Here is a 23,555-nt window from a genome sequence, read left to right as displayed (position 1 = left end):
TTGTCTGTAAGCCCTTGTTCTGGAAGCCTTTCCAGATTTTTCAACAGGAGAGTGACAGACTCAGTTTTGCATTTTAAAAAGATCTTTCCAGCAGATGTGTAGTAGCTAAGAGTGTGGGCTTCAGAATCACACTGCCAGGGTTCAAATCCTGGCTGTGACACCGAATTAGTTCATGTAGGCTAAATGGCTGTGACATATAGACTGAAACATGTATAATGGCACAAACACAATAGAAGTTTATCTCTGGATCATGTAACAGTCTAAGGAGAGTGTGTCTTCTTGGCGGGTGGCCTCCTCCATGTGATGACTCAGGGATCTGGCTTCTTGGGAGCTTGCCACCTCCAGGGCCTCATTGTTTTTGGCCTGTAGCTGGTGGAAGGGTAGAGAGACCAGTGAGGAGACAAGTTGTCTATTTTATAAATCCTGGACTAGATACAGTATGCACCACTTCTGACACACCTACTGTGAGGGAGGCCAAGAAGTCCACTCTTGCTCCATTCCTGGCATTCTTCCTATTACGATAAGCTAGCACTGCCCAGTAGAACTTTCTGGGTTGATGGAAATGTTCTGCATCTGTTCTTATATGATAGCTGCTTGCCACATGTTGCTACTGAGCACTTGAAGGGTGGCTAGTGAAACCGAGAGCCAAATCTTACATTTTATTTATTTGTAGTTAATTTAAATAGCCACACATGCCTAGTGGCTATTGTATTGGTCAGTGCAGCTATGGAGAAAAGAGAGAGTAGATTTTGACTTACGGACAGTAGACTCTGCCACAGCCAGGTATCAGTTGTGTAATATGAGTGACTAATTTAATCTCTCTGTGCCTCGCTTTCCTCAACTGTCAAATGGGTATAATAGTAGTAACTGCCTCTTGAGGCTGTTGGGAGGATTAAGAGATTATTCAGTCAAAACACTTAGTGGCTGGCACACAGACAGTGCTCAACCAATGTTTTCATATGGATGACTTGGAGGCAGGGACAGCAGATAAGAAGTGTACAACAATCCAGAGGAGAGAGCCCTCTAGAATTACCTCCAAGTATTGCCCTTTGCTCCAACCAAGCGATATTGCTTGCTCTTTTCCAAACACGACTCCACAGCACTGACTTCCTCTAAATCATGCTCTCTCTTCTTGATCCATTCATCCCTTCATATTGAAATCCTGCTGTTCTATGACACATGTCACATTTCCATGAAGCCCTCATGGTCTTTCCAGCTCTGTGTGATCACTGCAGTCTGTGAAGGTCCTGATGCTTCGTGTGCTCTCCACAGTCATGTCAAAGATGCTCTTTCATCATCTTGTGCATTTGTCTAGATAGGAGTGGGTTTTTTTTTAAACCCGTCTCTCTACCTTCCGCTTTACCCAGCAGAATTCTTTGTGTATTGCGAGGAGGCAACAAATGTTCATTGCACTGAGTTGAATCCATCAGGAGCGGAGAGAGTTGCAAAGACATGTTCCCTGGACAATTAGAGCCACAGGTTACATCTACATGGTACTATATGAAGCAGGACTTTGGCAATTTCCCAGGTCATTAAATCTGTGTTGATGTCCAAATGGGAAAGTTCCGGCCACCTCATTGGCATGGAGTTTGCAGCATTCTCTTTGACCTTTGCACAGTTTTTATTCTTTCACATTTCTCGACAAAAATAGACTTGTAGTTCACATGCCTTTTACCATATGTCTTTTGCTACTGTCTGTTAGACCACTCCTGCAAAATTCCCGACCAGAAACTGCCAAGGAAGGCTGGAACTACTCAATGGATTGCCTGGACATGGGTCTAATGAACTGTATAAGGACTCAATGATAGCAAAGTCACATGAAACCATCCCACGGTCTCTGTGGCCCCGGGCAAGCCACTCAGGACTATCTTGTGCCTTTTGCAACATCAACCTCAAAATCTTAAGGACGTTCCCCCAAATACTGTAGATTCTCTTAAGAGTCCATTAGTGTTTTCATTAATCAGTTTATTTAGACATCTTCATTGCTTTATCCATCAAGTATTTGTTGAGTTCCTGCTATGCACCAGGATTATTCTGGTGTTTAGAATATGAAACAATGTTTCTATTTTCAAGAAGCTTTCATTCTAATTGGGTGAGAAGAAAATAAACAAATATATGTCAGGTGATTAAGTTCTGTGAAGAAAGAACGGAAGCTGTCTTATTCTATATTGCTACATAACAAATCACCCCAAAATTTAGTGGCTTAAAATATCACTTTATTATTCTTCATGAATTACGGCTTTGCTAGCTCATCAGGTTGGTTCTTCTGCTGGAGCCATCCCCTGGGCTCATTCATGAGTTTGTAGTCATCTGGGCGCTCAACTAGAGCTAGGAGGTCTAGGGAGGCCACTCATATGTCTGGGGCTTTGGTATTGGTTGTCGGCTGGTCTTCTCTCTCCACATGGCCCTCATCATTCAAGAGTCTAGTCTGGAATTTCTTACATAGTGGTGGGAGCATTTCAAGAAAGCAAAGGCAGAGGCTGTGAGGCCTCATGTGACTAGGGACCAAGTCGCACTATATCACTTCCATCTCATTCTGTTGGACCATGCTAGTCACAAGGCCATCCCAGCCCAAGGTAGATGTCACGTCTTGAGAGGAGAAGCTGCAAAGGATTTGTGATCACTTTTAATCTACCACACTGGATAAGGGAATAGCAAATGACAGGATATGCTATTTTAGATAGAGTAGTCAGAGAAGGGCTCTCTGATGAGGTATAATTTGGGCAGAGACCTGAATGAAGTGAGTAAACCATAGAAGTATTTGGGGAAGAGCATGCTAGGCCTATGGAATAGCAAGCAAAGTCTCTGAAGCCAGATCAATGCAATACTTTGCATTTGAGATAATAATGCAATATTAAGACTTTTCAGCTGAGCACGGTGGCTCATGCCTGTAATCCCAGCACTTTAGGTGGCCGAGGTGGGCAGATCACCTGAGGTCAGGAGTTTGAGACCAGCCTGAGCAACATGGTGAAACCCCGTCTCTACTAAAAATACAAAAATTAGCCCAGTGTGGTGGCACACGCCTGTAATCCCAGCTACTCAGGAGGCTGAGGCAGGAGAATCACTGGAACCTAGAACCTGGGAGGCAGAGGTTGCAGTGAGCCGAGATCACGCCACTGCACTCCAGCCCAGGCGACAGAGCAAGACTCCATCTCAAAAAAAAAAAAAAGACTTTTCAATAAAGATACTTCCATGTCATTTATGGGAAATCTAGTTCTCTTGCAACAATGGAGAATTCCTGATTGAGCTGAGCCAAGATGAAGGGGAACACCTGCTTTTGGAACCTGAGATATGAGAATGAATCATATATACAATTTAAGACCAAAAAGAGAGGCCATTGCTTTCATCCTTGCTGCCATCCTCAATTCTCCCAGTCTGGTTTTCTAGGCATTTTCTGTAGCCCCTGGTAGAACTCCAGGAACTCCACAGTTTGAAAATTCCTCCCTGTTTCCAACTCCAATACCTCTGGTTTTAGTCAAAGTGCTTTGCACACGTCCTGGCCTCCGCCTGACCACATCCTTCACACAGCCTGTGGGAGCCTCTCTGTGAGCAAATCAACAAGGTTTGATGCATGAGAGGCAAAGGTATCTGACTCACTAGAGAATGGAGCAGAGAGAAGCAAAGCAGAAGGGATTTTCTACTGTAATTACCCAAGATCACCAGGGCAGTCTGAGGGTAATCGGGTAATTAGTGTGTGTGTGTGTGTGTGTGTGTGTGTGTGTGTGTGTGTGTGTGTGTGTGTGTGACAATTATCCGGCTCACTGGCTGCCAGACGCTTGTCACTGCCCCTCTGGCCCTTGGGCTGGGTTCTTGGCTCTACCTGTGGACTATTAAGTGTAATGACCCTGTCACGCAGAGGAGCCTGTCATTATCTCCATGTTAACATGGTATTTATCCACAAAACCCTGCCAAGTCACTCTGTAATTAAAGGGCCTCCATGTGGTCCCCCTGCCCTGGCTTGGATGGACAACCATGAAAGTTGTCAGGGCAGGGGTGGCTTTAAAAGGCTGAGAAGGTGGGCCGGGGTCATCCTGGGAGGCTAGGGAGGGATGCTGTAACTAAGTCTTCCCCCAACCTATTGCCAAACCCCAGGACCCCAGAAACAGGATCCAAGAGGCATTAAGCCACCCCCAAATCAGTCACATTTCCACATGGGGTTAAGTCGTTGACTACTGAGTAAAATGAAAGCCAACTTTAAAATTTTGGAAGCTCTTCGATGATAGGCAATCTCATTACATAACAGGGAGTACAACTTTCTAGAAGTACCCTGTAGTTCTTACTCTCTACTCCCCAGTCAATCTTTACTATCTGCCTCAAAACTCCAATGCTCACCTCTTTCCCCAGGGCTCCCCTACCTTTGGGGCTCTTTTCTATTTGTCACAGGCAATTCTAAATCTTTTCTGATGAAAATAAAAGTTGCCCTCGGCCTCTTCCATTTCTCTTCCTTCTCTTGCCCTGTCATCTCCACAAAAGGCACGGGGACAGAAGTTTCCTTAAAAGAGTTGATGGAGTGAAGCTGTGGTCACTTATGGGTCAATATTTTTCCCCTGGTGCCTAAGCAGTGCTGTTCTGAGCATCCTTATACTTATCCTTACACATTCCTAGACTTGGAGTACCTGGGTATGAATCTTTTAATTTGAAAAGATGTTGTCAAATAGTTTCTAAAGGGTTGTACACATTTAAATTCCCACTAATAATTTATCAGGATGCTTGTTTCCCCACATTCTTGCCAACTTGGGTTGCTACCCCTTTTTAAAATTGCCTTTATCATTTTCTGATTATACGTGTGATATATGCTCATTGCAAAAAAAAAATTGGAAAGTACAGAAAAGTGTAAGAGAAAATAGCTGTTGTGCCTTCACCCAGAGAGAAGAAACACTCCCCATTTTTATGGAGGATAACAGCAAAGACCACAGATGGAGACCACAGTGGTCACCTGAGGAACCTTTTGGAATCCCTAGTGGTGGTTATAAGAAGTTAACGATCACCCACTTCCCCCCTTCCTCCACTCCTCTGATGTCTCCAAAGGCTTGAGATGCTTTATTCAGTTGGCAGGGTCTATTCTGAGGGAGATGGTTCCAGGTATCTGCACCCCTGAAGTATGTCTGCCCCCTCAAAACAGTTCTGCAGCCAGGAAGATTCCACGCCTGAGGATTTGTAGAATAGGACTGGAGCACGAACATTCCAAAAATGTGTTTCCAGACATTGGCCGCTGGATCCAACAGATTGGAAAACCCATCTCCCTGGCTAAGCCCAGAGCCAAGTTTCCATTTCTCAGGGACCCTGACATGCCCCATTAAGCCTTTGCTCTAATGACTGCTCTGCTTTCTGTTCCAGAGACCTGAATTATAACGAGCTGCAGGAGTTCCCCGTGGCCATCCGGACCCTGGGCAGACTGCAGGAACTGTAAGCGCCTCTGTTGGTTTCTGTGGGTGTCCTTCTGTCCCAAGGGCAGGAGCTGAAGCCAGCCTGAGCTGCCTCATGCTCTTACCTCCTCACCTCCCATGGTCCTTATAAAAGATGTAGCTGTCCCCCACCGTCCCCCACCCTCCCGCCCTGGCTCCCCAAGCCCCAGTGCAGCTCTAAGTAGTCCCAGGCCTCATTAGCTTGGTTTTGGGCACTTCCTGGGGGTGTATCAACAGCAGAAATGGCCCTGGGCCCTTCCAGCCTGGGAAAACCCACGGCACAAGCCACCTACTATTAGCCTGGGCCTGGCACTGCCCTTGCCTTGGTTGGGATGTGCCCAGAGAAGAATGAGGAAAGGAACTGAGATCTGGTTTACAGGATCACTCCTCAGCACCTTGTCCCCAGGGGGACTGAGAAGTTGTCTCTGGTTCCCCAAAGCCACCATTTATTATTTTATTTCAGCATTCGCTGAGCACCCAATATTCCCTGCACTGTGTTTAGTGATAAACACAAACAGAGGGTCAGACTGACATGGCCCTCCCCAAGCATCCTTCAGCCTCATTGAAGACACAAAGTAACATAGGTGAAACAGGAAACAGGACAAAATGGTATATAACTCCAACCATAACTTGCAGAGTATTAGCTAAAACAGTGGTGGGAGTCCAGAGCAATGTGGAAAGATCATTGTGGACTAATCCTGAGATGAGCCTTAAAGGATGACCGGGATTGAGGCGGCAGTGATGGGGGCGGGGAGAGGCATTTCACAGGAAGAAATTGTAGGTAAAGACCCAGGTAGGAAGTTGAGCTGGCAGAGGGATGAGCACAGGTGGGAAGCAGCTTTACTGGAGGGAAGCTCTCAGGAAACAATAAGAGCTCTATCGTACAGCTAGAGTGGGACCAGATTAAGAGTCCTGGAGACTCATAAACAGAGCCCCAAACTTTCAGGCAGATTAGTATCTATTTTTTTTTTTTTTTTGAGACGGAGTCTCGCTCTGTCACCATGCTGGAGTGCAGTGGCACGATCTCGGCTCACTGCAACCTCCGCCTCACAGGTTCAAGCAATTCTCCTGCCTCAGCCTCCCGAGTTGCTGGGACTACAGGCACACGCCACCATGCCCAGGTAATTTTTGTATTCTTAGTAGAGACGGGGTTTCACCATGTTGGCCAGGATGGTCTCTATCTCTTGACTTCGTGATCTGCCTGCCTTGGCCTCCCAAAGTGCTGGGATTACAGGTGTGAGCCACTGCGCCCGGCCAGCTTAGTATCTTTATAGCTCAAACCACCCCCACCACCTGAGACCTGTAGTACTAGCCCCATGCCACCTCCCTTGCCTCATCCAGAAGTTTGAAGGTGTGAATGCCAGATGTAGGCAGCACATAGGGGACAACTGGACTACCTAGAGGAAATAGTCTGGCCGGGCGCGGTGGTTCATGCCTATAATCCTAGCACTTTGGGAGGCTGAGGTGGGCAGATCTCTTGAGGTCAGAAGTTCGAGACCAACCTGGACAACATGGTGAAACCCCATCTCTACTAAAAACACAAAAATCAGCCCAGCGTAGTAGTGCACACCTGTAGTCCTAGCTACTTGGGAAGCTGAGGCATAAGAATTACTTGTACCCAGGTGGCAGAGATTGCAATGAGCAGAGATTGTACCACTGTACTCCAGCCTGGGTGAAAAAGTGAGACTCTGTCTCAAAAAAAAAAAAAAAAAAAAAATCTGAGTGAGAAACTATTGGAAGTTCTCCATTGCCAGAGTCACCAAGGTCTAACTTTTTTCCTTTGATCTGGGGCATGAGAGAAGCATGAGATTTGATCGATCAAGAGGGCATGGAGGGAGCAGGATGTACAAAAGCATTGAGCCGGAAAATAATAAAACATTAGGGAAGAGAGAGGAGACCTAAGTTAGCAGGGACAAAAATATATGGGAGGGGGTGTACCTGTCTATCTCCATCTCTCTCTCTCATCTATTGAGAGAAAGCTGCTTGAGGACAGGGGCCCTGTGTTAGAAACTTCTAAATCCCTCAGAGCTTGGCCCAACATTAGACACAAAGATGGTGTTTAAGAAAAACATAATGAGCAGATGAGAGGAATAAATTAATGAACAAACAGGCCTGGGTGGGTGGCACTGGCTGGAGGTGTCTGAGGGTGAAGCTGTGAGTGAGACAGCATGAAGGCGGAAGTCGCGATGGGGACGGCAGGAGGAAGACAGAGGTGAGCCGAGGCCAGGGGGACCGAGAAGCCAGAAACTTCCAAAGAAAAAGAGGGGGAAGGAAAGGGGCCTGCTCCACACAGGTGATGTGCTTTTCAGTCCAACATGTTATTAATTTTGAAATGTTTTTCCCAACTAACCAAACACATAATTCTGGCTTCCAGACTCCCAGACTCTCAGCTGGGTGCCTCAGTCCTCATTTTCCCGTAGTGCCATCCACAGTCATTCAGCGGCCCATTCCGCACCTTATCCCCCTGGCTGCGTGCTGTTGACACTTCTATGTTTCTTTATTTCAGGGCCTTGAGGCCAAGCCAGCCTCCATTTGAGGAACATCCCTCACTTGGGATCCCCCGGAAGCTGTGTCTTTTCTGTATCTTCCTTTTCCTCTCACACACCCTTGGCTTCCTCTGTGGGGACCCACCAGGGCTCCCACGACAAGTGACTAAGGAGAGGATTCCCTTCCTGGGGTCTGAACTCAGCCTCTTGCTCTTGAGTTGCTCCCACAGGCTTCCTGAGGCCTGCAGCCATGTCTCCACCCCTCACTCTTTTTACACTTGTTGGGGAAAAGAGGGTGTGTAATTGAACAGGAAGAAAAATCAGCTGGGTGCAGTGGCTCACACCTGTAATCCCAACACTTTGGGAGGCTGAGATAGGAGGATCACTTTAGCCCAGGAGTTCTAGACTAGCCTGGGCAACAAAGTGAGATCTTGTCTCTATAAAAAAATCAAAAAATTAGCCAGGTGCAGTGGCACATGCCTGTAGTCCCAGCTATGTAGGAGGCTGAGGCAGGAGAATCGCTTGAGCCCAGGAAGTCGAGGCTGCACTGCAGTGAGCCAAGATCACATCGTTGCACTCCAGCCTGGGCAACAGAGACCCCGTCTCAAAAAAAAAAGAAAGAAAAATCACAGGCAGTATTTAAATCTGAACTTGGAATCTCCAGGCCAATGCCTCTTTTGTCTTATGGACTGTCTAGCTTGCTGTCCAAAAGCCCTGTGGAATTCCATGCCTCTCCCTCTCTATACTTTTCTCCAAAACCTCACTGGTTCCTGGTGTTGTCTTCCAGGGGGTTCCATAACAACAACATCAAGGCCATCCCAGAAAAGGCCTTCATGGGGAACCCTCTGCTACAGACGATGTGAGTACTACTTTCTCTGGTCTCTTAATGCCAAACAGTGTTTCGGGGAGGAGGACAGAGGATGGGAAGGCAGGAGGGACTTCCCTAGGAAGCACCAGGGAGGCAGAAGTATGGGAGGGGTTGCCTTTCCCTGCATGTTCTTTCCTGGGTCTACATTGATAGGAGAAGAAAGCAGAGATTGGCCTTAGTCCCAGCAGAAAGGCCTGAAAAACCCAATTAGGTGTTTGGACCTTCTTCTTCCAGACACTTTTATGATAACCCAATCCAGTTTGTGGGAAGATCGGCATTCCAGTACCTGCCTAAACTCCACACACTGTAAGTTGGCTCCTGAAGGCTGCTGCAGCCTGAACTTCCCCCTTTCCTCACTCCTTCTTGCTTTCTCCTGCCTATCACCTGTGGATCTCTCCCTTGCAAGGCACAAGTCCACTGCAAAGCATGGTCTTCAAGGCTGCAGGCCTCTGCTTTGCTCAGACCCATTCCCACCTCTTTCTAAATTTAATAGCCTCCCTCCATCTCCCTGAACTGTGGCTTCTTCCCAGGTCTCAAAGGGACAAAGAAGGTCCATCTCCATAGTCAAGGACTTTCATCTGGTCTCTTGGGTTTTGTCCCGTTCACGGTAGCTTTTCCAGAAATAATTGGGAGTTTTGAATATGGTGTGTTCTCAAGGCTGGTTCTCCTGTGGCCTTGGAGCCCAGATCCCTGGGCACTTTGCTGTGCCATCGTTATCACCCTTGGCCTGAAGGTGCTCTGTATTTCCCCTCTCTCATTCTCTAATTTCCAGCCCAAGTCCCACTTCTTCAAAAAGCTTCCATGGGGCCAGGCACAGAGGCTCACGCCTGTAATCCCAGCATTTTGGGAGGCTGAGGCGGGTGGATCGCTCGAGGTCAGGAGTTTGAGAACAGCCTGGCCAACATGGTGAAACCCCATATCTACTAAAAATACAAAAAAAAGTAGCTGGGTGTGGTGGTGGGCACCTGTAATCCCAGCTACTCAGGAGACTGAGGCAGGGGACTCGCTTGAACCCAGGAGGCGGAGGTTGCAGTGAGCCAAGATCGCGCCATTGCACTCCAGCCTGGGCAACAAGAATGAAACTCCGTCTCAAAATAAAAATACGAAAATTAGCCGGACATGGTGGTGCATGCCTGTAGTCCCAGCTAACCTACTTGGGAGACTGAGGCAGGAGAATCGCTTGAACCTGGGAGGCTGAGGTTGCAGTGAGCCAAGACTCAGTCTCAGAAAAAAAAAAAAGCTTCCATGGATCGCTGTCAGCCTACTGTGGCGTCACAGTAACATAGCCAACATCTCCAAAGCACATACTTAACTTTCATGTTCGTTACGGCATTTCATCTTCATCGTAACCCTGTGAGGTAGGTGTTATTGGTCCGTTTTACAGGTGGAACGTGAGGTACTCAGGCCCTGCTTGGGCATGAACCCAGAACCCTTTAATTTCAGATTCTGGGCTCATTTCTGGACCCCACGCTGCCTCCTCGGGGCTTTTCACAACACTCAATTTTCTGCGCTGCTGTTGCATGCAGGCCCCATGTGGGTCCGTGTCCTCAATAAGATAGGAGATGGTGGGAAGGAGGAAAACCACCAGTCTAAAGCAGTTTAAGAGAACTGATAGTTCTCTTTTTTCTTTTTTTTTTTTTAGACAGGGTCTCACTCTGTTGCCCAGGCTGGAGTGCAATGGCGCAATCTCAGCTCACTGCAACCTCCGCCTCCTGGGTTCAAGCGATTCTCCTGCCTCAGCCTCCCGAGTAGCTGGGATTACAGGCGCCCACCACCACGCCCGGCTACTTTTTGTATTTTTAGTAGAGATGGGGTTTCACCATGTTGGCCAGGCTGGTCTCGAATTCCTGACCTCAGGTGATCCGCCCGCCTCGGCCTCCCAAAGTGCTGGAATTACAGGCGTGAGCCACCACACCCAGCTGAGAACTGATAGTTCTAATAAAGTTCCAGCAGATGACAATTTAGGGGTGACCCTATCTTAGGTTCTAATAAGCAAAACCCAGCAGCCAAGGGCTTCTCCAGAAGCACCTAAGCTGTTGTCTATTAACCAGAGGCCATTCCCATGTTGCTTGCATGTGGGGTTTTTGCAAACTGAAGCGTGAATGCTGAGGTTACCCAGCTTTGTCTGGGCGAGGGTGTGCTGAGCAAACTTAAGCAAATGGCTGGTTGGAACCTGCTAAGCATGGCTCAGCCTCCACGAGGGCCTGCGTGGCTGACTTGAGGAAGATTGCGGGGAAGCATGACATTGCTCCCAAAGGAGGAGTCCCAGAGGGGAGACAAAATGAAGAATTGAGAGTCTTGATGTTGAGATGCTCTGACCCCACCCCTCAGAGCTCATTGTCTCTGTTTCCAGATCTCTGAACGGTGCCATGGACATCCAGGAGTTTCCAGATCTCAAAGGCACCACCAGCCTGGAGATCCTGTGAGTGGCTTCTCTCTCCCTACCTTATCTATTGCCGCAGCTTCATTCCCAAGGGCTCTTCCACTCCCTGCCCCTGGAAGGCTGTCTGGGTTCCTTGCTTCCCTTTTATCCAGCCTGTCTCTACTACTGGCTCCATCCCCTTCCTCCTGATGTGGCACTGCCCACAGGCAAGGTCAGGAGGTGGCAGATGGGATGGCAGTGAGGAGGCTGGTCTTTCTCTCTTTACCATGCTTGGAGTTTTCAGGTATTAATTTAGAGCTCCTAACCCCAAGCCACAGGTACACTGAAGGTTGAAGTGATGGAGAGGAGGGTTGTGAAAATCCATCTTTGCCTTTCTGAAGCTTGATTCCAACAAAGAGGTTCTTGTATTTTCTATTATTATCTCCTGTGGCATAGAGAGCAGGAGTGTCAACACATAGTAGGCCCTCAATACGTTTAAATGAATGAAATGAAACAATCGAGCAAACACCCAGAATGAGTGTCAGGAAGTCGGCTGCCCTGCCCCACACCACAAAGTTCATTCATGGCACCACTGGGACTGGGGCTCTCCTCTGTGCCTCCGTTGTCTCCCCGCTAGATTCACTGGCATGTGGAAAATTTTCCATGAGGGAAGTAGTCATTCCCCAAAGATGACCTTGGCCTTGGGTCCTTCCTGGGACACCCTGCCCGAAGCCAAGCCTGCTCTCCAACCTGCCCCTACAGCCCTCTCCAGCCCAGCGCCTGGTTCTTCCCTTTGTTCTCATCTCTTCTCCCTCCTCCGAGGTACAGGGACCAAACTCTGTGCCTGTGTCCCATCATCCCATTACGGTGTTTTTCTGTCTACACTTGCCCATGGACATCCCCTCCTCTAAGGTCCCTACAGCAGAGAAGATTTGTCTCCCTGTCCTACAGGCCCAGTGCTGCTTGAGACCATTATGAGACATGGGGTGGGGATGGGATGGGGATGACTGGAGCAGAGCCCTGGGCTGTGGCCCTCTCTCTCCACTCCCCTCCCCCAGCTCCTCTAGGCCCAAGGGAGCTTGGTACTCAGATGCCAGTGTCTGCTCGTTTCTGTCCCCACAGCCCCACCCCCTGCCCTGTCTCTCCCTCCATTTCTCTCTTTTGTTAGTCCGTCATCCCATGACAGTATCAGGTCCAGAGCTGGAGCCGGGTGGCTGGGAATGGCAGGGCCCTGGGCCTGGTGCCAGCTCTGTCTCTGTTCTCCCTGCAGGACCCTGACCCGCGCAGGCATCCGGCTGCTCCCATCGGGGATGTGCCAACAGCTGCCCAGGCTCCGAGTCCTGTGAGTGCTCACAAGCATTCTACAGTCTTGGCATTGTGCCCCTACCCCCATGTCCCACAAAAGGCCTCTCCTGCTTCTGTCCCACTTGGTCACTTCCCTTCCTGGAGAATGGGGCAGCATAGGCTCCTGCTGAGAGCCTACCCCAGAAGGACTGGGTTTGAGGCGCAGCTCTGCCGCTTACTAGCTATATTGATTTGGACTCACTCTTTAATGTCTCTGAGCTTTGATATCCTCGTCTATAACATGGGAGTCAATTTGTAAGGTTTGAAAAAAATATGTAAAGCACCTAGTGCATAATACCAATAAATGACATAATTACTCTAATTTACACAAGAAAATTAGTCCCCTCTTGGGATCTTGGGACTGTGGAGGTACTTAAGTGGCCTCTGAAGTCAAGGGGAGTTTTCCTCTCTCCTTGGACTCTAACTTGAATCTGAGGCTCCTCATCAGGGACCATAGCCCCGCAGTTCAAGATGGGTGGAACAACACGCAGTGTGTGAAAAGAGCCCTAGACAGGGGTCCGGAGACACAGGCTCCAGACTCAGCCTTGCCACTGACTGGTGGTGTGTCCTTTAGCAGGTCCTGTCCCCTCTGTGGGCCTCAGGTTTCTCACCTGCTGAGTGAAAGGGTTGGGCCAGATGATCCCTAAGGGCCACCAGCTCTGATCTTTCCTGCCAGCTCCATAAATGGTGACTGCAGGTGCTTGGGTTGGCATTGCTCAGTGAGGTCCAATGTGTTCTCTGCTGGCTGGCTCAGTGCCCCTCTCCCCGACTCTTTGCCTCTTTCGTCTTTACCACGCCCCTCTCACTTCCTGGGTAGCCCCATCTAGGCCCAGTGAGGAGTGGGACTTAGTAGGAGGAAATGCAGAGAAAGCGAATTGAGGAGACTGGTGCCCTGGTATGAGATGCCTCAACAGCCATGTTGTCATGGCTTCGGCTGCTTGACAGGAAAGCACAGCCCTGGCCAGAGCCCCTGGTACCCCAGCAGCCCTCACATAGCCACCACTTCACCCCAGCCCTGGCCTTTCTCTTTTCCCCAGGGAACTGTCTCACAATCAAATTGAGGAGCTACCCAGCCTGCACAGGTGTCAGAAATTGGAGGAAATGTGAGTCTGGAGTAGGGAAGAGGCAAAAGCATGCCAGCCAGACCCTGAGCAAGTCCTGCAGGGAGGCGTGATGGGGGGCGTCAGTAAGGGCCAGTGCATACTTTGACATTTCTTCCTTCTCTTTTCTGAGTTTGTTTAACCCAGAGTTTAGGGCTGAGAGCTTGGCAGAGGCCTGCACAATGGCCCTAGGACTCACAGCAGAAGACAGACCCAGGAGCTGGTGCCCAAAAGGAGTCTCAAGGCGGCTCCTTATGAATCAATAGCAACACAGAAATGCAGTAGTGATTAGAACCAGTGGAGGGACAGGGTCACATCAGGGCCCAGTGGGACGGACTGGAGAAGGCTTTAAGGAGTTGGAAGCACCCTGCATTTTGGAGCATGCTCTCTCCTTTTCCATACCTCTGTAAACACGCACATGCATATGTGTGTATGTGTTTGCATATTACACACAGACATACACAATCATATGTGGAAGAACAAGCCTGGGATTCAAAGGTCACGAAGAAAATATCACTTGAAAAATTCTCTAAGCTCTATTAACCCAGATCCTGTTTTCTCAAGCAAGCATGGCCTCTTGAGCTTCCCCGTGTCTGTCCCCTACTTCTAGGCAGGACCATGCCTTTTGGGGCTGGGGCAGGGTACAGATATGAGGGTCTCCTGTTTGTCTAGGTGCCAAGGGAAGGAGGGTCTTCTGCATGGCTGAGGCCCAGGGTCCATCTCCCATTCAACCAGTCTACTGAGCTCTGCTTCCCAGCTCTGGCCAGTCACTTGGCTTGGGCGGTGCTCTGCTTCTGGGCTAGGGTCTGGAGGACCCATGGTGATGGGAGGTGTGGGGGCCAGTTTGGCTGGGCTGGGAGCCAGGCCCAGTGGGAACACTGGAAGCTGACTCCCTTTTGGGCCACAGGGATGGTTTTGTGGCTTTGTCTCCTGACCCACTTACCCAAAGCAACCGGATCCCCTTGTGCTCCCTTTAATTCTGGTGACTTCCTCGGGCTGGGCCCTTTCTTCCTGTGCCAGGAGAAGTGGGGGGCTCTACTTTCTTCCTCCCAGTGCTCGGGGGGCATGGAGCGGAGCCAGGGTCTGAGCCTGCTGGCTCATCCAGCCTCTCTTGCTGCCCTAGTGGCCTCCAACACAACCACATCTGGGAAATTGGAGCTGACACCTTCAGCCAGCTGAGCTCCCTGCAAGCCCTGTGAGTACCCACATCCAGGGGTGGGCCATGGAGGAGCCACCATGTCCCTCTGCCAGGCATGCTCATTGTCATAGCACATGTGTACAATTTAAGCAAATGTGACATGCACATCGCCTCCCAGCTCCGTAGCCCCCACCCCCAGCACACACACACACTTCTCTAGCTGGTACCCAGGAGGTCTTGAGGCTCTGGAGCCAAGCTGTCATGTCCCTGTTCCTGGGGCCACAGCCAGCTCAGGAGCTGGGCAGCAGCAGGTACCTTCCCCAAAAGGCTAAGGTTACTGTTACTGGGGGCAGGTCAGATGGGGGTATGTGAGGGGGAACCCATGATGGGAACAGTGAGTCCTCCACATGTTACTGTTCCCTCCTGTCACACCCTCTCTGCCTGCAGGGATCTTAGCTGGAACGCCATCCGGTCCATCCACCCCGAGGCCTTCTCCACCCTGCGCTCCCTGGTCAAGCTGTAAGTGCCTGCTGCATTCTCCTCCAGGATGCTGGGGGCCAGTCGGGACTATGGGCTGGCCAATGGGGGCAGAAGGGCCACCCCAGAGCAGGAACATGCATATCCCAGGGAGATGGGCCTCAGCCTAATCAATCATTCTGACAATCCGTTTGACAGAGCGTGGGTCCGGATAAACAGAGAGCCTGCGTCTTGCAAGCTCTGGAACATCATCTGCTAATGTTCTGCAGTGTTTTGGCAGCCTCAGCCCTCCTCATCCCCCCTGCCTCGGTCCCATCCCCATCCTCTCTATCCACCAATAAAGAGGATATATTGGGCCTGGAATCCCTTCACACACAGGAGGGTGGAAGTAGATGTGGGAGCCAGGGTCTCAGAGAGCTCAGGGGTTTCTTGCTTGAGCATTGCTGTAGAGGACTGCCATTCTGTGAGGCAGCAGGGGACCTCAGGTCCTTTAAATTACATAGGATGTAAACAGAGAGTGAGCAGTGTTGGCTCCATGGTCATTATGTCAGGGCTTCGGAAGGGGCCTCTGCTGCAGCTGCCATGTACTGTGGGGCAGGTTATTCACTGTGCAAGCGCTCCTGCCCAAGAGAGAGCTGACATCCTGCCACCTCCTTGCCAAGCTGTGAGTCCTAACAGCACATCTACCTAGACTGGGCCCTTTTCTGGTTAACACAAAGACTTCTTTTGGGCTAGCTCCAGCCCTGGCCTCAGAGACCATCTAGCCCCACCCGCTTCACTTCACAGGTGAGGCCTCCAAGGCCCAGGAGGAGAAGTTTACTCAAAGCCAAGGGCCAGGACTCCCAGCAGGCACACAAGTTCCTCCTCAGGCTGGGGCTGTGGCTTTGCAAAACTCTCATCTCCGTCTTCCCTCTCCTGTTTGCTCTAGTCCTGCCAGATAGGTAGGGTGGATATTTTTATCCCTTTGAAAGACGAGGACACTGTAGCTCAGGCAGATTTGTGGCTCCCCTTGGTTACACAGCGAGTTGGTGACAGTGCCAGGTTTCCTGCCTTCCAGTCCAGGGCTGTTTCCACGACGCACAGTCTGTGGTCTTGGTGTTTGGTTTGGAACCCTGGGCTTCCTCTAATGCACCTCCAGTAGAAGAACATGCATGTCCTCACCTCTGGCTACAAAGCAGGCCCTACAAGATGGAATGGATGACCCAATCCCTGCTTGTAGCCAGATGACCAGCTCTGTCCAGTCCCAGACTCAGGCCTCTTATATCATCAGAAAAGTGGGAGGAAAGGCAGGGGGATGGGGATAAACAATAACAGGAAGGTGTTCCCCAAGGGGGTGGGCAGGGCTTCCTGGATGACACTTGGAACTGGGCACGGGAACTGTGGTTGAGGGAGCTCTGTTACCTACAAATTGGGACAGCTTGGCATTAAGTTAGAACAGTCCCTGGTACATAGTTGGCACCGTTATGTATTGAATGAATGAGCGAATAAAAGAATGAACAACCTGCAGATGGTGCCTCTAGCAACTCTTGGCTGCCCTCCTCCCTCAGCATTCAATGCTCTCTTCTAAGCTTCTCTCCTGTCCTTTGCTCCTCTCCTCTTGCTTCCATCCCAGGCACACTGGCCACATCCTCAGCACAGCCCTGACCCCTCAGCAATCCCACTGACTGCCAATAACCCTGACCATCCACTGTCCTAGGGACCTGACAGACAACCAGCTGACCACACTACCCCTGGCTGGACTTGGGGGCTTGATGCATCTGAAGCTCAAAGGGAACCTTGCTCTCTCCCAGGCCTTCTCCAAGGACAGTTTCCCAAAACTGAGGTGAGGGACTGGCTTTCCCCAACACCTGGGTAGGCCAGCTGGAGACCCTGGAGGGACAGAGAGAAAGCCAGATGGCCCCACCCTGAGAAGAGCCTAGAGGCTTAGGGTTTGACCAAGATTTAGTGGAAGGGCTCACCTGACCACCTACAGACCAACAGGGGCCTGGTTCATGCCTCCCCTTCCTCCTTATCTCCTTGGTGGCATTTTCGCCTGTCCCAAGCTCCAACGCTAGTGAGCACTGGGACCTGAGAGTGATAGAAGTAAGATGATGTGAAGGCCCCCTAGCCCTCCTTGCACCTCATCTGGTTCCACATGTCCAGATTATCTGTCCTCACTTGGGCAGCATCTGAGCCCCTGGAATCAGGGCAGAGCGCAGGACACTGATGGGTGGAAAACAAGCTGCACAGCCAGGCCGTGGTGCTAATGACATCCAGGCCTCTTCCATGCAGCAGCAGTGGTGCAGCCTGTGTGGCCTAAGCCTTGTCTGCTGCACGCTAATGAGATGCCCTTAGGGCCTCTGCACTCACCCTCAGAGGGCACCAAATCCAGCTCCAATATGCCCAGAGATGGGGGAGGGATAGGGTGCAGGTCTCACTGAGGGCCAGAGTGAAGAATCACCAGAAGAATCCATGTGGCCTTAAATATAAGAGGAGGTGCTGCCTGGGAGGAGAAGCAGAGCACTGGCAGTGCTGTGTGAGCTTGGGGAAGCCTCTCCCAGCTCTGAGCCAGCAGAGAGGACTCCTTAAACAATGGGCAGAACGTTTCTTTCCCCATCGCACTTGCCAAGATGAACAAAGAAAGACAGAAATGCCTCCAGAGCCCTTCAGATCAGGAGTCAGGCTGCAAGACCCTTACAAAGAATGCCTAGGAGACTGCCAGCACAGTCAACAGGGAACTTGGGAGTTGAAGGACAGGCACTGAGTGCCCAGCCCCTGGGTTGGAGATTTCTTAAATCAGACTTAGATCTTAGACCCCAAAGATGCTGAGGCAGCCCATCTGCCCACCTTTCCCCCACCAGGATCCTGGAGGTGCCTTATGCCTACCAGTGCTGTCCCTATGGGATGTGTGCCAGCTTCTTCAAGGCCTCTGGGCAGTGGGAGGCCGAAGACCTTCACCTTGATGATGAGGAGTCTTCAAAAAGGCCCCTGGGCCTCCTTGCCAGACAAGCAGAGAACCACTGTGAGTGACCGGGGGCCCTGGGCTGGGGAGGGTAGTGGGCTGTGGAGAGGAAGTTAGAGGGGATGCTTGGGGGACCTGAGAGGGAATCTGACAGCAGCTGCAGAGGGAAGCCCCACAGAGGTGGGAGGAGCTGCCTGTGACCTGGGAGGAAACTCTACCTCTGTTTGCACTTTGTCTCTCCAAGACTACACCCAGAGGTGCTTGGGACAAAGTAATGATGGTAACAATGGCTGTGGCAATGTCTCATCTGCCTAGCCCTTTGCAGTTCACAAAGTGCCTCTCACGCGCCATCTCACTTAACCCTCCCCTTGTGGTCCACATGTTTCTTCTCCTTCAACCTCAGGGTATTCTCAGAGAAGACAGACCCCTTATTTTATCAATCTGAACCAATAGGATTTAATTAAATCAATTGAATTAAACCTACTTCCAGAAAAAAAGAATCCCCTCATAATATGTCCTAGAACCAAAAGGAACAGTATAGGGTTATTGCTGTCCAAGTCCATCCTGCACCTCCAGTCTGCCCCATGAGTCTGAAAGTGAGACTTCTGTGGCCGCCAGGTGCAAGAGACCTTCACTGAGAAGGGCCATTCCAGTGCAGGCTGTCTTGGGCCATCTGTATTTCTGGAAGAGTTAGGGTAATTTTACCCACGCAGCCAAGGGGGTTCTGAGGGATCATTTACTAAGTGGTATCTTAGATACTAAGGGCAGAGAAAAGGGCTTCCCTCTCCCCCTGCCCGTATTACAGAACACAAGCAGAATTAGGAGGGAGAGAGTACGGGTCCTCTGCTTTGGGGTATTCTTTTTCCATCTCTAACTCTCCACAATATTTCAATGGAGAAAATAAACAAACAAAAAATCAAATATAAACATTTAAGAAAAACATCTCATTACAGCGTAGACAGAACTGAGGTCCAATCCCAACTACAACATTCACCAGTTGGATTGCATTGGACCAGTCATGTAACCATACTGAGCCTCACTTTCCTTATCTTTAAATGAGAAAGATAATTGGCTGGGCGCGGTGGCTCATGCCTGTAATTCCAGCACTTTGGGAGGCCAAGGTGGGTGGATCACTTTAGGTCAGGAGTTCAAGACCAGCCTGGCCAACATGGTGAAACCCCATCTCTACCAAAAATACAAAAACTAGCCAGGCATGGTGGCATGCGCCTGTAGTCCCAGCTACTCAGGAGGCTGAGACAGGAGAATGGCTTAAGCCCAGGAGGCGGAGGTTATAGTGAGCTGAGATTGCACCACTGCAAACTCCAGCCTGGGCGACAGAGTGAGACTCTGTCTCAAAAAACTAAATAAATAAATAAGTAAAGAAGAAAGATAATGGATAGCTCATAGGCTGTTGGGGAAGACTAAAAGATTCCATAAATGATGAAGTATGCTCACCGCTACTACTGAGGACTGGTGCCTTCTGGTGTACATGTATAGGGAGAGTGCAACTGTGGAGTCCGGTGCACAGTGTATGGAGGGCAAATGGTGGGCAGGCAACCTGGGGGTCTCTGAGAGCCTTCTTCCCAATGTATTAACACACCTCCCTAGGGAGGGTATGAGGACCCGATGAGGAGCAGCCCAGCAGCCTGGCTGGCTCTGGGCCAGCAGACGGCTGTCCCCGGGGGACATTCCCGGATGTCTGCTGTACACTCCCTCAGGGGGCTGGAAGGAGGAATGGAAACTTTCCTTCCTCAAGGTGAAACTTTCCACCGGGCTTAGGTCTTGGAGAACCACAGGGCGTCAAGATCGTGGGCTGCCTGCCGCCTGTAATGGGAGCTAGGGCAGGGCCCCCCACTTCCTGTGGGAGCTAATGAGCCTCGAGAAGGAAAGCCAGGAGCTGCTGCTCCAGCCAGATTCGATTTCCTCCTCGTTTGAAGAGTGGTTACTTAACACCTTGGCTGTGATTTTCCCAGCCTCAGACAGAGTCCCCGGGTTTCACCCCTTGTGTTTCATTCATGCATTTTGATTTCAAAGAATTGCTGAACTCCTTTCTGGAGAGCAGGGGCGGGCAGGGAGTGAAAGGTAGAGAGGAGGAAATGCCAGGACTCTGTGGGCACGACTCAGCCTCCGACCTGCCCTGATGGTGTCTGGGCCAGGAGCAGCTTCACAGTCTTCCTGCCTCCTGGGAAAACTCCCAACTGATGGTGTTTACCCTTTAAGTGGGGAGGAAGGATCCACACAGGAAACAGACTTTGTGAACCAAAGATGGAACAAGTGCAACAAACAGAGTCACCTATCCATTGCCCTGTATGATGGAGGAATAGCCCACAGGATGCTGTCTCTTAAACCTGAAGATTGTACAGTTACCTTTTGAAGACAAGCCATTCTTTCCCCAACTTGGGTCCTCAGACACATTTCCCAGTCTGACTTGAGAAACTTGTCTTATTCTTTAAAAAGCCTTTCAGTGATGGATTATGACTGCAAAAAATGTTTTGTCTTTATAGATTACAAAATGTTCTAGATTCTCATTTCAAAATTCTTATAGAATTTGTGGACCTCCAGCATGTCTGCAACCCCCTAGAGTTCACAGGCCCTAGTTTGAGAAACACTGCAATAGTGAATAAGAAAAAAAAAAGTGTAGGGCCGGGCGCGGTGTCTCACGCCTGTAATCCCAGCACTTTGGGAGGCCGAGGCAGGCAGATCACAAGGTCAGGAGATCCAGACCATCCTGGCTAACACCATGAAACCCCATCTCTACAAAAAATACAAAAAATTAGCCAGGTGTGGTGGTGGGCTCCTGTAGTCCCAGCTGCTCGGGAGGCTGAGGCAGGAGAATGGCATGAACCCGGGAGGCGGAGCTTGCAGTGAGCTGAGATCACGCCACTGCACTCCAGCCTGGGCAACAGAGCGAGACTCCGTCTCAAAAAAAAAAGAAGTGTAAAGCCTGGACTTAGAATTGAAAAGAACATTAAAGATGATCTAGTCCAGCCTCTGACTCAGTGTAGAAGTGCTTTCTCTCCTATTGGGGACTTTCTGTTTAGTATCATCAGTGACAAATTATGTTCAGCTCATGCATCTGTAAATCTCCTGAACCCTCCCCACCCCCTGACCCCCCAAAGTAATCAGTCCCTTGCCTGGGAAAGCATAATGGTTAAACATCTGGGCTCTGTAGTCAGACAAATCTGCATCTAAATTCTAGTCTATTGCTGTGAGGCTGCAGGCAAGCCACTTAACTTCAATGAGCCTCAGTCTCCTTATCTGTCACCTGCCTCACATGACTGTTGTGAAGGTTAATGGGACCATGAAGATGAGGACTGACTGGGCACAGTACCTGGTGCCAAATAAGAACTCAAGAAATGTTAACCTTTATTGTTCAGTGAATCTATTAGCTGAGTTTTTTTTGTAATTGATACATAATAAATGTATGTATGGGGGGCACGTGTGATTATTTAATACATTCATATAATGTATATAAAGATCAGATCAGAGTAATCGGGATATCCTTTGCCTTAAATATTTGTCTTTTCTTTATGCTAGAAACATTCAAATTATTCCCTTCTGGCTAGTAAATAAATCTGTTAGTTGATGCCATTCATTGTAGCATGACAATTTGTTTCCTTATTAGTCTCCACAAGCTCTTTGAGAGCAGGGCCATCTCTTACTCATCCCTGAAATTCTTCTGCATTTTCCCAGTACCAGAATTGCACTCAGCAGATGTGGACCTACTCTGCACCTGTTGAAGGTGGGGTGTTCCTTTGCTGGACAGCTCTAATTGTGGGAACTTACTCTTGTTAGGAAGTAGTAGAGTGTCTCCATTCGAATCATAATTTCTGTCCTTCTACAGTCCATCCATTGATCCTGGTTCTACCCTCTGGGGCAAAACAGCATGTAGAAGTCAAATTCCTTTACCCCTTAACAGTCCTTCAGCACTTTGAGGACGGCCATCATATCCCCACTTACTCTTACCTCCTCCAAGTTAAACACCGCCCAGTTGCTTTGACTGTTTCTCTCACAAATGGCTTCTGCTCTCTCACCCCCTAGTTCACTCGTTCACGTCTGAACACACTTCAGCTCACTGATGTTTTTCTTAATGTGTAGTTTTCACAACTGGACACAAAATTACAGTGACAGCCCAGCCAGAGTAGAGAAATGTGTGATCACTAGCATACATTATTAAAACAGCTTCCACTCCAACTCGAAGCAGCACTTGTGGATAAGGCTGACTGGAGAGGACACAGAGCCCTGACTAATAGAAAGAGAAGGTCTAGGTGAAATGTTTGCTGTGCACTCTTCAGTGCAGATAATCCACATGTGGATAATAGGAAGCTGACCAAATCTTTACCCCCAAGGGTAGAAATGGATGTGCCGGGTTGCTAGAATGACCAGTGCTGAGCAGAGTTCGTAAGGGACAACTTAAAGGAGGGGGCATTTGGAGAAAGGTAGGGCTTGACTGACACCAAGACCCAGGACCCTGCATCACTTTCTTGTCTCTCCTTTCAGATGACCTGGACCTGGATGAGCTCCAGCTGGAGATGGAAGACTCAAAGCCACACCCCAGTGTCCAGTGTAGCCCTACTCCAGGTGAGGTGGTGTCTGGGGAGTGGGGACAAGGGGGAATGGAGAAAGGGCACCCAACCACCTAATTGAGGTATTAGTTCAGCTGGGCATGTCTGCAGCCACATTCTTTGCCTGACTCCCAGCCTGCTGCAGGAGGGCCCTCCTTTCATAATTCCTGGGGAAGGAACTGGAGTTCTTTCCCTTGGGTGGCTGCTTGAGGGGAGTAGCATGAATGGAGGTGAAGTCAAGCAATCAGCAAGTTAGCATTTATGCATCCAGGATAAAACTACTGTCACACAGGAGAGAAGCAGGAAAGAATGCCTTGACCCCATTGCTCAGGGTGGCACGTGGGACTGCTTTTGAGTAATCCCTCAGTCTAAGACCCATACCACAGAATCCTAGAGCCAGGTGGGACTCCAAAAGGTCACCTTCTCCATCCCTCCCTGCTCCATCCCAGGAAGATTACAGTCTGTGTTAAAACTCTGCACAGTGGAAAAACTCCATAGTATCCCTGGGCAACTCCTTACAGTACCATCTAAACCCTTATAGTTGGGGAAGCCTCCTTTAGCATCTAACCTAAATCCATCCTGCTATAAAGAAAGCAAAAAAGAACATTATCTTTCTCGTGCAATTCAACTTGAGATGTTTAGAGTGAGGAAGTCCCTTCCCTTGCATATAAAATGCTAACAGGCCACAGAAGGTGGCAAGCAGCATGCTACTTAGGCAAGGATGGGATTCTTCAGAATGAACAGAAAGTGATGAACAGTTTGCTTCTTCTATTTCATTCCACCTCCATTTTCCAGTTTTTCAGCTTTCTGTGGCCCAGGACCCTTGCCTTCTCCCTTTACTCTCTCTAAAGCCTATAGAGTGATTGCCT

At 49.6% G+C, this 23,555-nt stretch overlaps 2 protein-coding genes across 3 annotated transcripts in view; one reads left to right on the top strand and one right to left on the bottom strand.

The window, feature by feature from the left end:
- The window catches only part of SYT2 (synaptotagmin 2), a 527,556-nt gene that overhangs the window by 112,036 nt on the left and 391,965 nt on the right, over positions 1-23,555 (bottom strand). The window lies entirely within an intron of this gene.
- The window catches only part of LGR6 (leucine rich repeat containing G protein-coupled receptor 6), a 95,380-nt gene that overhangs the window by 67,888 nt on the left and 3,937 nt on the right, over positions 1-23,555 (top strand). The window contains exons 2-13 of one of the 2 annotated variants that reach the window (XM_054523137.2): positions 5,338-5,406; positions 6,459-6,526; positions 8,679-8,750; positions 8,994-9,065; positions 11,113-11,181; positions 12,392-12,463; positions 13,503-13,568; positions 14,689-14,760; positions 15,151-15,222; positions 16,877-17,002; positions 18,021-18,181; positions 22,622-22,702. In XM_054523137.2, the coding sequence (XP_054379112.1) occupies positions 6,519-6,526; positions 8,679-8,750; positions 8,994-9,065; positions 11,113-11,181; positions 12,392-12,463; positions 13,503-13,568; positions 14,689-14,760; positions 15,151-15,222; positions 16,877-17,002; positions 18,021-18,181; positions 22,622-22,702 (871 nt within the window). In that variant the 5' untranslated portion in view covers positions 5,338-5,406; positions 6,459-6,518. The remainder of the gene's footprint in view (positions 1-5,337; positions 5,407-6,458; positions 6,527-8,678; positions 8,751-8,993; positions 9,066-11,112; positions 11,182-12,391; positions 12,464-13,502; positions 13,569-14,688; positions 14,761-15,150; positions 15,223-16,876; positions 17,003-18,020; positions 18,182-22,621; positions 22,703-23,555) is intronic. The other variant, XM_054523131.1, reaches the window with a different exon arrangement.

This window comes from Pongo abelii, chromosome 1 (assembly GCF_028885655.2).
Source record: "Pongo abelii isolate AG06213 chromosome 1, NHGRI_mPonAbe1-v2.0_pri, whole genome shotgun sequence".
Classification (NCBI taxonomy): domain Eukaryota; kingdom Metazoa; phylum Chordata; class Mammalia; order Primates; family Hominidae; genus Pongo; species Pongo abelii.
Note: the sequence above shows the minus strand (reverse complement) of the source record. Positions and strands in the feature narration are given on the sequence as shown.